The sequence below is a fragment of the Leuciscus leuciscus genome, assembly GCF_965113295.1.
Source record: "Leuciscus leuciscus genome assembly, chromosome: 3".
In the NCBI taxonomy this organism is placed as follows: Eukaryota; Metazoa; Chordata; class Actinopteri; order Cypriniformes; family Leuciscidae; genus Leuciscus; species Leuciscus leuciscus.
Window position 1 is genome coordinate 40,164,747 of NC_138727.1, and position 14,174 is coordinate 40,178,920.

General features: G+C 38.9%; 1 protein-coding gene across 1 annotated transcript in view; it reads right to left on the reverse strand.

Annotated features, from left to right (window-relative positions):
- The window catches only part of tacr3a (tachykinin receptor 3a), a 33,052-nt gene that overhangs the window by 13,604 nt on the left and 5,274 nt on the right, over positions 1–14,174 (reverse strand). Inside the window, exons 2-3 of the mRNA XM_082164903.1 lie at positions 10,957–11,145; positions 6,565–6,715 (exon numbers count right to left, since the gene is read on the reverse strand). Of these exons, the coding sequence (XP_082021029.1) occupies positions 6,565–6,715; positions 10,957–11,145 (340 nt within the window). The remainder of the gene's footprint in view (positions 1–6,564; positions 6,716–10,956; positions 11,146–14,174) is intronic.

The following is a 14,174-nucleotide window of genomic DNA, read 5'->3' on the forward strand; positions in this document are numbered from 1 at the left end:
TTTCTAAGCGTGTAAAATGGATAACTATTTTGTATGGCGGAATACCATAGCAAGTGCTTGTAAGCACTTCGACTTCGGCGCAGTAATATCTTCACTCGTGAAAAATCCTCTCACCGGCCCCCGCTCCCTCTAGTGAAGATATTACTGCGCCAAGTCGAAGTGCTTACAAGCACTTGCTATGGTATTCCGCCATACAAAATAGTTATCCATTTTACACGCTTAGAAAAGCGCAACGTTTTGTTTTGTGTCACCGTCCTAGGTCGAGTTACACTTCGCGAGTAACTGTATTTAAATAGGGAAAACGTGGAGGAGTTTGGTAGCTTCTCTGCTTGGCCCATATTAAATGAACTGGGCTAACAAAGTTTCGCCGCAAGACAGAGGGATTTAGTGCACGCACTGAGACGAGAGAGGTATGTATCAACTCGTCTTAGTTAAGGGAATAACATAGTTTAATATGAAAAAACGGTAAAGTATCCCTTTAAGCTGAAATGTGGGGCTAAAAAATTTAAACCTCCATGACTTTGTTTCAAAACAAACATTACTGTTGTCACAGGGCTGTGTAGTTCAGATCCAAAGAATGATGCATGATGCAGAATAAATGATGGAATCTTTTTAATAAACACCAAGAATAACCAAAACACACTACACATAAACATAGATGACACCAAACAATCAACTGAGGGAACTAAGAGATAAATACACAGAGGATGGTAATCAACAGAACAGGGAACAGGTACAAACAATGGTATGACAACAAATGAGAACTCAGGCAAAGACAGAGACAATGAAACTAAACAGAACAAGAGAATGAAACTAAACAGAACAAGATAATGAAACTAAACAAGACATGATCATGAAAGATATCTGGTCATTTGTTTTTTAGACAAGTACCCTTTCCAACCCAGACATTGTTGAAAACAAAACTGGTTTTGCACAACTAAAACCTGCCAGGTTTAAGTTTAAGAAAATGCTCTAATATTAGTAAAATACATTTCTGATGGTACCACATCAATAGCTGAATGTTTCATTCTATTTTTCAGGGATTTTTAAAAAAACTACATGCATTAACTTTCAGATCATAACATCCCTGAAACACACACACATCTTCCAAAGAACTAGAGAAAAGCGTGCCTTGAGAACAGAGTGAGGGAAGCTATTGTGACATGATCAGAGTCTGGAGGTAAACTAATCAACCGAGCCCTCTAATCCATAACCATCAGAGCATAACTCACAGGATCACTTTCCTCAGGCTTAGATTAGTGTTATTAACAGATTCTTCAAATCCAAAGTAGGCACTGCCTGCGTAATCCTGAAGACAGACATACTGCTTCAGTGAGGCATTCGAACCATGAAGCCTAAATCCTACAAGCGAAGTCAAGTGCAGCTGCCTAAAGCTTTCAGCTAATATGACCATGTTTGAAGTTGTAATGACAAAGTTTAAGTTTCGTAACAATGAGTCTCTGGATTAAGAACGGTGATGTAGGGTAAGGAATATTAATTTTACATTACATGACATAAAATAAAAATACTCCACAGTCTGCATAAGCACTAAATGTGCATGACAGATAAAGTACTGTTTAAGTCCAACTTTGCAGCTAAGCCAACGTATAATATATTCCCAGTAATTCAATTATTTTTGAGCTATTTTGTTCTAATTGAAATCGTATTCTGAATGTGTCTGTTAAATTTCAATCAATCATCCAACTTCCACTTTTATTAGATTCTGTAGTTCTTACCAAAACCCATGTTGTCAGCGAAGGTTATGGACAGACAGATGAATAAGATCAGGATAAGTTCAAATGCAAAGTTTAATAAACATCCAACGGGTAGATACAGACAAGCGCTAACTTAAATGAGACCGGACAAACACTGAGTGATGGTGAGGAACTAATATACACATGGTGATTGAACTAGATGACGAACAGCTGTGATGATTACTGTCCATAGAAACTGATGATTGGCAGGAAAATCAAACAAAGGAACACATATGATGAATGAAAACAAACTAAAAGTCCATGAAAACGAAACTAACAAACACAACTGACATATGGTGACAGAACACCCCCTCCTGGAAGGTGAGACCTCGCGGCGTGGAGAGGAGGAGGCTTAGGAGGCGGACAAAGGGATGGAGAAGGTATGGTTACAGGAGATGGTCTCGAGACGACGAGACCCCGGCGGTGATGATGGAAGGGGGACCCTGCTGTAGACCCAGAGCACAGCAGGGATGACAGCCCACGTTGGAGTCGAGGGAGGGAGCCAAGGTGTTGCTGTGTCTGACGACATCCTGCTGACGGCCGAAAAGAGGCGGAGCCGATGGATCCCAGGGCGCAAACGGAGAGACGATGGACATGAGTGACACCGCTGGCACTGGCGACCTAGGCGGAGTCGGCAACAAGGTTTTGTGGCAGAGCCAGAGTGCCCGAGAACTGAGGCGGAGCCGGTATGACAGAGGAGGATCTGGAACGAAGGAGGAAACCTGACCAAGACTGACCAAGGGGGAGCCAGTGGTACGAGGGAACCCGGTGCAGCCGCAAGGTCGAGGGTCTCTGGTGGAGCCGAAGGTGAGAGGGGCCAAGGCGGAGCCGACAGGTCGACGGGCTGAGGTGGAGGGAAAGGATCAGAGGCCGGAGGTGGAGCTATACGATCCTCTCGCTAAGGCGAGGCTGGTGGTTGCACGACCTGTGGATTCGCGTCACAGCAAGGCGTTCCCGGGATAGACGAAGGGCTGACCAGCATCCAGCAGAGGCAGGGCTGGAGGACTGACTGAGCTGTGCAGTGAAGGTAACAGAGATAAGCTTGACGAGATCAATGACGGTAATTCCAATTCCCAACAGGTCAACGAAACAGTCTCAGTGCTGTCTTGAAACCGTGATGATTCAGAACAGACAGATAATTCACAGTCTCTACAGGTTTCAGTGCTGTCTTGAAACAACAATGATGAAGGAAGTACCGGGTGGGAAAGGGTGGGAGGCAGTACCTCAATGTCCAAATCTATTAACCAGTCCTCTGTGTCCAAATCCACCAGTATTCCCTCAGTTGCGCGGCTCACACTCCTGGTCAGACACACTCTGGGACACCGGCTCCGGGGCGATGGCTGGCACTGTCCCTTCCTTTTCGGGTTCTGGCTCACGCATCGTGGTCGTGGTGGCTACTTGACAATTCATAATTTATGATCTCAGACCCAGCAACCCCACCAATTAAATACATTAATATTATGTAATTATTAAATATTGGCCAGTACTTATTACGGTAACACTTTATTTTTCAGTGCCCTTGTTACACTTCACATGTAGTTACTAAAGTAACAGCTATACATTAAACATAACTACATGCAACTAACCCTAAACCGGACCTAACCCTAACCCAACAGTATGTACATGTAATTAATTAATATTACTCAGTACTTAAATGTATAGTTATACTGTAACAAGGACACCGAATAAAGTGTAACCCTTTTTACTTTTAATACTTAAGCACATTTACTTTTGGACTTTTACTCGAGTAAACTTGAAAAGGAGTATTTAATAGTTTTACTGGAGTAATATTTTATAAGGGTATCTGTTATTTGACTCAAGCCCTTAATTTGTGTACTTCGTCCACCTCTGTGTGTGTGCTATACACATCAATTCTACTTAATAGTGAGCAATATGAGCTATATTATCTTAAGTGCATGATTGGAAACATTACCGGGAAGGCTTGCCACAATTAGATTTCAAAGAACGGATCACACTACTTCAAACTGAAAATATACCACATAAAGCAGATGTTCTTTTAATATCTTCACTCCATTTTGAGCATCATTCATTCATGTTTACAAAAATAAAGTCTCTGTTGGGTTGCTTTTTTCTGGTTTGTCAATAGCTATACAAAGACCGCGAATAGATAAGTGTTTGTCACCAACCAACTTCTCCAAGACTTTCATATGAACTGACAATGAAAATAAAACTGTCCCTTGGCTTAATTGAGGGTCTTCTAAAGGCTGAAAAAGATGTACATGCTTCTGGGTTCCCATAATCACCTTTACACATCATATAAATTGGGGGCATATGGAACCCACAAGACCTAACTGGCTCCAAATACACATATTCAGGACGCCAGCCACTAATGGAGAGAAGAGACATGATGAGGAGGCAGCCGTAGGGAGCGAGCAAGATGCAGCGTTGATAGAAAAAAAAGCCAGCACAATCCCAGCAGCCATTAATGAAACATATAGCAGGCAGACTGAGCTCTGAATGCTATTGATTGCAATGTAGAATATATAAAATGCCTATTGAACCAGCGAACGACTGTATTCCAAAGACTGAGTGATCCTCGTCAAAGACCTTACAATGGGTTGCAAGACCAGATTCTGCCCAAATGCTTGTTCTATGTTGAGCTGCAATATTTTGCACACTTTCATTTAATTTTAATGCATCTTAAATAGCTTCAATTGGGTAAGTCACATCATTCTCACTTAATGGACCATATTGCTTTAATGAACTGAGTTTTTTTTTACTGTCTACACTAAGTGGTGCCCACAGGATTCTAGTTCATGGTACATAGAAGCACACGTCGAAATATATTTACACAAGAATCACAACCCCGAGACACGATGGATCACACACTCTAAAGCTGATTGTTGATTCTCATGCAAATCTCTCTGATTGTCATTACGACAGCTAAGTTACCAACCAAAGCTGATCAGAGCTGCTTCCCACATCAGTCGACGGAAAGCCTGTAGCCAACTAGAAGTAAAACTTCAGAAACAATTTTTTTTTTTCACTGATTTCAGTACACACTGTGAAAAAAAACAGGAAATTGGACACAGAGCTAGGCTTTTGAATTTAAATATATTATTTTTCTAGTCCAAAACCATTTATTTTTCCTAACGAGAAGCTTTTGATTACTTTTTCTTGATCAGTTTAACATTTTCTAAGTCAAAGAGTGCTATAGATCAACCATGGTAATTTGTTAAGTGCTTTTCTGTGCAAATCCCCCAAGCTTTCATTTGAAGTCTAAAATGTTAACATGATAAACAACTGAATCATTTTACATAATTAGACAAAGGCAAAAGAAAAAATATTCTTCCTTGAAAATTATTCTCCAGTGAGAAAAGTCAAATAAAACCTTTCCTGGTCCTGACAGTAACTCATGCAGAATGTGTTCGTTATGTTATCACTTTGATTATTGAGCACCACAGACAAATGAGGCACACTGGTTTAATGTAGAAAAGCATACATATCTGTCCATTGATTCGTCTATGAGGCTTCAGTTTTCTTCGTTTTTTTTTTTTAATGTCACTTCTAAGAACACACTGTTATTTCTACCTGTATGACTTTTTCTTCTGAGGAACATACAAGAAGATATTTCTGAGAAATGATTTAACAATGGTATCCATGCAATTTAACTCAATGGTAACCATAAAGGCCAATTTATACTTCTGCGTCGAGTGTACGCCGTAGTGTACGTCGTAGGCTACGCACGTAGGCGACGCCGTCGTGAGCATTTATACTTCTGCGAATGTCTGTGTTGCTCTGCAGTTACACCGCCGAAACGCTAGTTGGCGCGGATGGGTTTTAATGTTCCACTGTGTTTACATTCCTCGCGGCTGTTTTGAGTTTAGGTTTCTACGAGCAATGGCGACTGAATGAGTCATACAGATGGCTGTATTTCCGCACTTCTTCAAGCAATCTCTCGGTCACTTGGTCTATTTCCATGGCTCTTCACTGATCTTCGGAATTTAAAAATGGCGGGCGGGCGGTGCAGAGTGCAGAAGATCATTCCGGAAATGTGTAGGAGGAAACGCGATGCTATCCAGCCGACCAATCACAGATCTTGCGGTCCGCGTCGCCGCGACGCGTAGTTAAATTTTTGAGGAGGTGCGCGTCAGGGTACGGCGAAGGGTACGACGTATGGTACACGTCAATGCGTATGCTACGCCGTACCTTCTATGCGCACCCGACGCAGAAGTATAAATTGGCCTTAAGGGTTTGGTTACCTACATTCTTTTTTTTTTTTTTTTGCATTCCGCCAAAGAAAGAAATAGATAAAGTACAGGCCGGATTCACAGACTAGATTTGTGGGCTGCCAGTAGCAACTATAATGTCCATAGCAGAAACAAATACTGACATTTATTCAATTGACAGACATGAAGCCAATTTCTCTTTTACCATGGCCAGCAGTATTTGTGTAAAAAAACTGAATATTTTTTTCTATCCTTCTCTTTCATCGACTACCTCCTACATGTGCTCTAAATGATCTGCTGAACTATCCAACCCTTTCCATTTTCTTTGGAGAACTTCATTCTCTGATATCTTATTGATCCCACATGTAATGACCCATTAAATGTGAGTGTGTTGTGTGTTTACTCTGATGTTTGTGTGTGTTCCAGCCATTCCATCAACCTACATCTAGGAACATGGAGTTAGTATTTGAATTTCACTGCCCAAACTTTGGCGACCACCAGATCTTGCAGGATCGCTCTTTATAACATCTCTCCATTCTCTTTCACTTTTCTGCATTTGTACTTCTGCTCTAGAATCAAACTGAGTTACCCCCCAAAAACATGAACTGCTTAGTGCTTACCTTTCTTTTGGCTCGCAGTTGGCTCTGATAGTTGTCTGATGAAACACCTGGAATCTCTCCTCCCCAAAGCGTCAACCCGACAATAGTGTAGGTAATGCCCATGACCACCAGGGGCAGAACGTACACCAGCATTGCCAAGATGATATGATAGCTGTAATGAAAGAGAGAAATATATATATGAGAGAGAGAGAGAGAGAGAGAGAGAGAGAGAGAGAGAGAGAGAGGGGTATGTAAAGCTAATTTCCTTTTCTGTGACAAACAAGGAGCTCACTAAGCAAGCATCACTTGCACACTTGTGATACTTTTTGTTTTATGAATGTCGCTTGTCTGACTGTAGGCTAACAGAGGCTGAATATTGGCACAAATCCAACAGTGTAGTTTTGGATTTATATTTTACAATTTCAGTCTTGAATCTAACCTCACAGTTCTGCAATAACTTGAAGAAATAATGCAGTCTCAAACTTCCTCATACAGATTCAGGACTGCAATCAAAACACTTGTGAATGTTGAACTTGTGTTTACACTGTTTCCATACACCAGCTACTGTATGTACAAACCTAATAGAAAACATGATTTTATAATGATTAGATTTAATATTGTTATTGGTGTTGTTAATAATAACACTACTACTAATCATGTTTTTTATTATTATTGACCACTACGATAACACTTTACAATAAGGTTCATATAGTTAACATTAGTTAATGTATTAACTAACATGAACTAACAATAAGCAATACATTTGTTACAGTATTTATTAATCTTTGTTAATGTAAGTTAATAAAAATACAGTTGTTCATTGTTTGTTCATGTTAGTTCACCTACTTTTGATTTAAATAATGTATTAGTAAAAGAAATTAACATTAACTAAGATTAATAAATGCTGTAGAAGGATTGTTATTCTTAGTTCATGTTAACTAAAGTAGTTAAATAATGCTAACTAATGAAACCTTATTGAAAATTGATACCACAAGTCAAGTCAAGTCAAGTTTATTTGTATAGCGCTTTTCACAATACAGATTGTATCAAAGCAGCTTCACAGTATTAAATTAAAATAATACAACAAAGTTTGTTTCAAGAGGAATTTATTGATTGATAAAATTAAATTAAATATCCCCAACTGAGCAAGCCAAAGGCAACAGTGGCAAGGAACCGAAAAACTCCATCAAGTGACCTAATGGTGTCCTAAAACTCCATCAGGTGACCTAATGGAGAAAAAAAACCTTGGGAGAACCCAGGCTCAGTCAGGGGCCAGTTCTCCTCTGGCATTTATGAGCTAGAGGCCGGATTGTAGTTTGAACTGTAGGATTATATGAATGCCTGGCTGAAGAAATGCGACTTTAATCTAGTTTTAAACTGGGAGAGCGAGTCTGAGCAACGAACAGTATCAGGAAGACTATTCCAGAGTTTTGGAGCCAAATGTGAAAATGCTCTCCCTCCTTTGGTGGTTCTGGATATCCTAGGTATGACCAAAAGCCTTGAATTTAGTGATCTTAAAGAGCGCGATGGATTATAGGGTGATAGAAGATCCGTTAAATAGACTGGAGCTAAGCCGTTTAAGGCTTTATAAGTCAGTAGCAATACCTTGTAATTAATACGGAACTTTATAGGTAACCAATGCAGTGATGATAAAATCGGTGTTATATGATCATATTTTCTTGATCTCGTAAGAACTCTAGCGGCGGCATTTTGGACTAACTGTAGCTTGTTTATTGAGGATGCAGGACAACCAGCTAATAAAGCATTACAGTAATCCAGTCTCGAGGTCATGAATGCATGAACTAACTTTTCTGCATCAGAAACTGATAGCATATTACGTAGCTTAGCAATGTTTCTAAGGTGGAAAAAGGCTGTTTTTGTAATATATGAAATATGATTTTCAAAAGACAGGTTGCAATCGAGTATAACACCCAGGTCTTTTACTGTAGAGGATAAAGTAACAGGACATCCTATGATGTTAAAGTTGTATTGTGCGAGGTTTTGTGGGCGGTTTTTTGAACCGAAAAGTATTACCTCTGTCTTGTCTGGATTTAATAAAAGAAAATTACGCGTCATCCAATCTTTTATATCTTTAACACACTCTGTCAATTTGGAAAATTTAGCGTTTTCATCCGGCCGTGATGAAATATATATTTGAGTGTCATCAGCATAACAATGGAAACTAATTCCATGTTTCCTTATAATATTTCCAAGTGGCATCATATATACTGAAAATAACAGAGGGCCTAATACAGATCCCTGCGGCACTCCATAGTTTACTGGAGTTATAATCGATTTTTCTCCATTTAAATAGACAAAATGGTAGCGGCAGATAGGTATGATTTGAACCAGCTTAATGCTTGTCCTTGAACACCAGTATAATTTTGTAGTCGATCTAAGAGTAATGTATGATCTATAGTATCGAACGCAGCACTAAGATCAAGTAAAACTAGTATTGAGATACAGCCTTGGTCAGAAGCTAAAAGTAAATCATTTGTGATTTTAACGAGCGCAGTTTCAGTGCTATGATGCGGTCTGAATCTAGACTGAAACTTTTCATAGATATCATTTTGTTGCAAGAAAGAGCCCAGTTGAGCGGACACCACTTTTTCTAATATTTTAGACATAAATGGAAGATTTGAAATGGGTCTATAATTTGCTAGATTATTTTGATCTAATTGTGGTTTCTTAATGAGAGGTTTTATAACTGCCAGTTTAAATGTTCTTGGAACATGACCTAAAGATAAAGACGAGTTAATAATATTGAGGAGAGGCTCTTCCACTACAGGTAACACTTCTTTCAGTAGTTTAGTTGGTATAGGATCTAATAAACATGTTGTTGTTTTAGATGAAGTGATAAGTTTATTTAACTCTTTTAAAGCGCGATTGAAGATTGAACGTTTACAATTGTGGTTCTGATGCTTTCTATTTTCTCAGTGAAGAAGTTCATGAAATCATTACTACTGAACTGTAACGGGATATTTTGTTCGGGTGACGTCTGTTTATTTGTTAGTCTAGCCACGGTGTTAAATAAAAACCTTGGATTGTTTTGGTTGTTTTCTATTAGTTTGCGGAGGTGCTCAGCCCTGGCCGCTTTTAGGGCCTTTTTATAATGTGACATACTGTCTTTCCACGCAATTCTAAAGACCTCTAAATTAGTATGTTTCCATTTACGCTCTAAAATACGGGTTTCTCTCTTTAAAACATGCGTAGTATTGTTATACCATGGTGCTTTATTTTTCTCTCTGACCTTTTTTAATTTAATAGGTGCAACCACATCCAATGTTCTAGAGAGAATGGTGCTCATAGTGCTAGTTAGTTCTTCTAGTTCATCTGTTTGTTTGGGTTCAGGCAGCAGCTGAGACAGATTAGATAAGCAATTTGAGAAATTATCTATGGTGGATGGAAGGATTGTTCTGCCTGGTCGATAACGCGGCGCTGCATGACATATTACAGCAGTACGTAATATGCAAGTTACCATGTAGTGATCAGTGACTTCATCACTTTGTGGAATGATATCTATATCGGTTGGATCGGTTCCATGTGATATAATTAAATCGAGTGTATGATTAAGACGATGAGTTGGTCCGGTGACGTTTTGCTTGACCCCAAATGAATTTAATAAATCTGTACACGCAGCCCCTAACGCATCATTTGGATTATCTAAGTGTATGTTAAAATCTCCAACAATTAATGCTTTATCGACATTGACTAATAGGTCTGAGAGAAAATCTGCAAACTCTTTTAGGAAATCAGCGTAAGGCCCTGGCGGTCTATATACGGTAGCCAAGGCTAGAGATAATAGGGATGTTTTTCTAACATCTAAGAGCGTAACATTTAGTACAAGTACTTCAAATGAAATAAACTTATAACCCGTTTTCTGAGTAACATTTAGAAAATCTTTATAAATGGTTGCAACACCTCCGCCACGACCAATCAGACGGGGCTCATGCTTATAACAGTATCCAGGAGGAGTAGACTCATTAATACCGAAATAATCATTTGGTTTAAGCCAGGTTTCAGTAAGGCAAAGTACATCGAAGCTATTATCTGTGACTATTTCATTTACAATAACTGCCTTAGGTGTGAGTGATCTAATGTTTAGAAGACCTAGCTTTAGAAATAGTTTTTGTTTACTAATAGCAACATTTTCTGTTTTAATAACAATTAGATTTTTCCTAGATCCTGCATTAGATTTATTATTTGATCTCACTAAACGAGGAATAGACACGGTTTCTATGCAATGTTCTACACTAGTATTTATATCAGTTGAATTGGTGCAGCAGAGACTATGATTTGGACTTTTGGTTACTACTGCTTACACAACTGCTTTATTATTATTGACAACTACTACTATAACTATTATAAATATATATATATTTAAATGTGCATGCATATTTAAATAGCTCTCACGTGAAAGGGTCCGCTGAAAGTCTCGGCCAGGCAATGTAGCAGATGGTCCGTACGCGAAGTTGTTTGATGGTTGAAAAGAAACACACTGGAAAGGCCAAAACCACAGCCAGCAGCCAAATACACACTATGATCACCTTAGTGGCTGTGGCTGAGAGTCGTGGTTTCAGGGGATGGATGATGGCCATGTACCTGTACAACACAAACAGATGACCGATCAGTCTCGTGTCACACATACAGTATAGTCTGAATCAGCTTCATTAATAAATAAATTCAACCTGCCAGGTGAATACAACATTCTATAACAGAAAAGTAACAAAAATTTTTTAACTCTCACTCCAAGCCTTCTTTTAATAATTTGGAAACACTAATTAATCACATGCCATTGATTACTTCTGAACTCCATAATGTGGGACTAGCCTATGTGCTTACAATATTCACAATTATTTAAAGGAGTAGTTCACTTTAAAATGAAAATTACCCCATGATTTACTCACCCTAAAGCCATCCTAGGTGTATACGACTTTCTTCTTTCAGACGAATACAATCGGAGTTATATTAATAAACACACTGATGATTCCGAGCTTTATAATGGCAGTGAATTGCAATTGCAGATTGAAGCTCAACAAAGTGCATCCATTCATTATATAAGAACTCCACACGGCTCACGGCTAAACAGCCCACTGCAAACACCCTTGTAATTCGCTTCAACCTTTTGATGAATGATTATTTTATAGAAGGTTCAAGTTGTGTGTGTAAGGAACTGGAAGCCAGCAGATTACGGCAGTTGAGGGGCCTAGTGGTTAGGGAGTTGGACTGGTAACCCAAAGGTTGCTGGTTCGATTCCAGAGCCAGTGGGAAATGACTGAGGTGCCCTTGAGCAAGGCACCTAACTCCTAATCGCTCCCCGGGCGCCACACAAAGGCTGCCCGCTGCTCTGGGTGTGTGTATCCACGTTTGCAGTGTGTGTGTGTTAACTACTCACTACTCTGCTCCTAATGTGTGTGCATTAACTTGGATGGGTTAAATGCAGAGGTCAAATTCCAAGTATGGGTTACCATACTTGGCCGTCACGTGTCACTTTCACTTTCAAAGCATGCAGTGCCATCTGCTGTTAAAAAATAAGCTCAGAATCAATTCAAGAGAGAATCGCAATGCATTTGGAAAAAATTGGAATCGATCCAGAATCATTTCTCGATTCACAATGCATCAATTTATTGTCCCAGCCCTACTTCCGACGTCATTAGTTGCGTAAGTTGCACTTTAGGCACAAGTAGACTGCATATGGCCGTTTGGCCAGCTAGAATTTTACGTTGTAACGAGTTAAATACGAATATTTTTCTTACACAAATGCATCGCTTTGCTTCAGAAAGCCTTTATTAACCTCCTGGAGCCGTGTGGAGTTCTTATATAATGGATGGATGCACTTTTTTGAGCTTCATACTGATGGTTGCAATGGTTGCAATCCACTGCCATTATAAAGCTCGGAAGCGTCAGGGTGTAATATAACTCAGATTGTATTCGTCTGAAAGAAGAGAGTCATATACACCTAGGATGGCTTAAGGGTGAGTAAATCATGGGCTAATTTTAATTTTAAAGTGAACTACTCCTTTAAGAGTTATAATAGGTCATTTACTTTAATGACTCCCTCATCGTAAGCAGTGAAGGGCTTTGTTAGACAGCCAATAACTCTTGGGCAGAGAAGGTTATTTTTGGGATATAGACAGCATCAATGTCAAAGCACTCATGTGGGCATCTTGGATAAACAACAGGGAAGATGACGAAATGGTACACTCTGTGTTTTAGTTATAATAGTAATGAATATTAATACCAGCATGTGTCTAGAAAACATTCACAAATGTAGATTAATTAATATACTGCAGTTAGATACAGCTAATTATGTCATGCTGTGATGTGTTAAGCTGCTGCAATCATACAAGCTGTTAGAAATTTGATGCTCCATTATTTTTTGAAAAGCATTAAAGGCACAAAACCTATTATTTTTCTTAAATTTTGTGTGTGTATAATGTATCTCTCTCTCTCTCTCTCTCTCTCTCTCTCTCTCTCTCCCTCTCTCTCTCTCTCTCTCTCTCTCTCTCTCTCTCTCTCTATATATATATATATATATACACACAGTGTTTGGTAGATTACTTACAAATTGTAGTCCATTACTGATTCCAAATTACATGACAAAAATTATAGTCAGTAAGGTATTCCACATTCCACATTTTAGGCAATAGTCTATAATCGGACTACTTTTTGATTACTTTTGACCTGACTCGTTTATCACATTGTTGCAACTATGGTATGTGAGTGGTATGTGAGTGCAATTTCACAAAACTAGAAGACTATATATGAGCTAGGCCTATATATAAGCTGTATACGATTTTTAAACATGAATTAGAAGAATTAGGGAGAATCAATAAATGATGAACAATTTACTGCCATTGTGTGAATATGTAATAAAAAAAAGGTACAAGTAATTTAAAATGTAATACAATCTAATTACAAGTACTTAATATTTGGAATCTGATTACATAATCCAGATTACATGTAATCAGTTTTACCCAGCACTGCATACACACACACACACACACACACACACACACACACACACACACACACACACACACACACACACACACACACACACACACACACACACACACACACACACACACACACACACATACAATTATATACATACACACTAGATTTCATGTTCACAAGTTAGATATTCATGGAAAGCATCGGCTAAATGTAAAATAAGTCAGCTAAATAATATCACATTCAAGTGTAATGCCATTGGTGACAAAATGTTTGAACTGAGATTGAACCTAGTGGCCTCCACTATTCGTCAAAAAATGTCGCACATAATAGTTTCATTAAAGTTTCATAAACCAACAAATGCACCAGAATGAGTTTTTTTTGTCAGCAATGCCATCTCTCTGACAGTAAAATAAAACATTTATGTTCTAAAAAATACTGTCTGGGCAAGTGGTGTCAGCACAAATCTCACACTTTCCTCCAAATGCAACTGCAAGCACACTGACCCACTGCAAAGTCCTGCAGACGTCACAATTGCTCTTTACATTAGAGTAGTGACTGCCTACCAGCAAAAACAACAGTAACAGCAAATGTGGGTTGTGAAATATGTAGCCTGCAGCCATGAGCACTATGTGACATTTTGAGCACAGGAAATAACTGTGAAGAACCCTTTT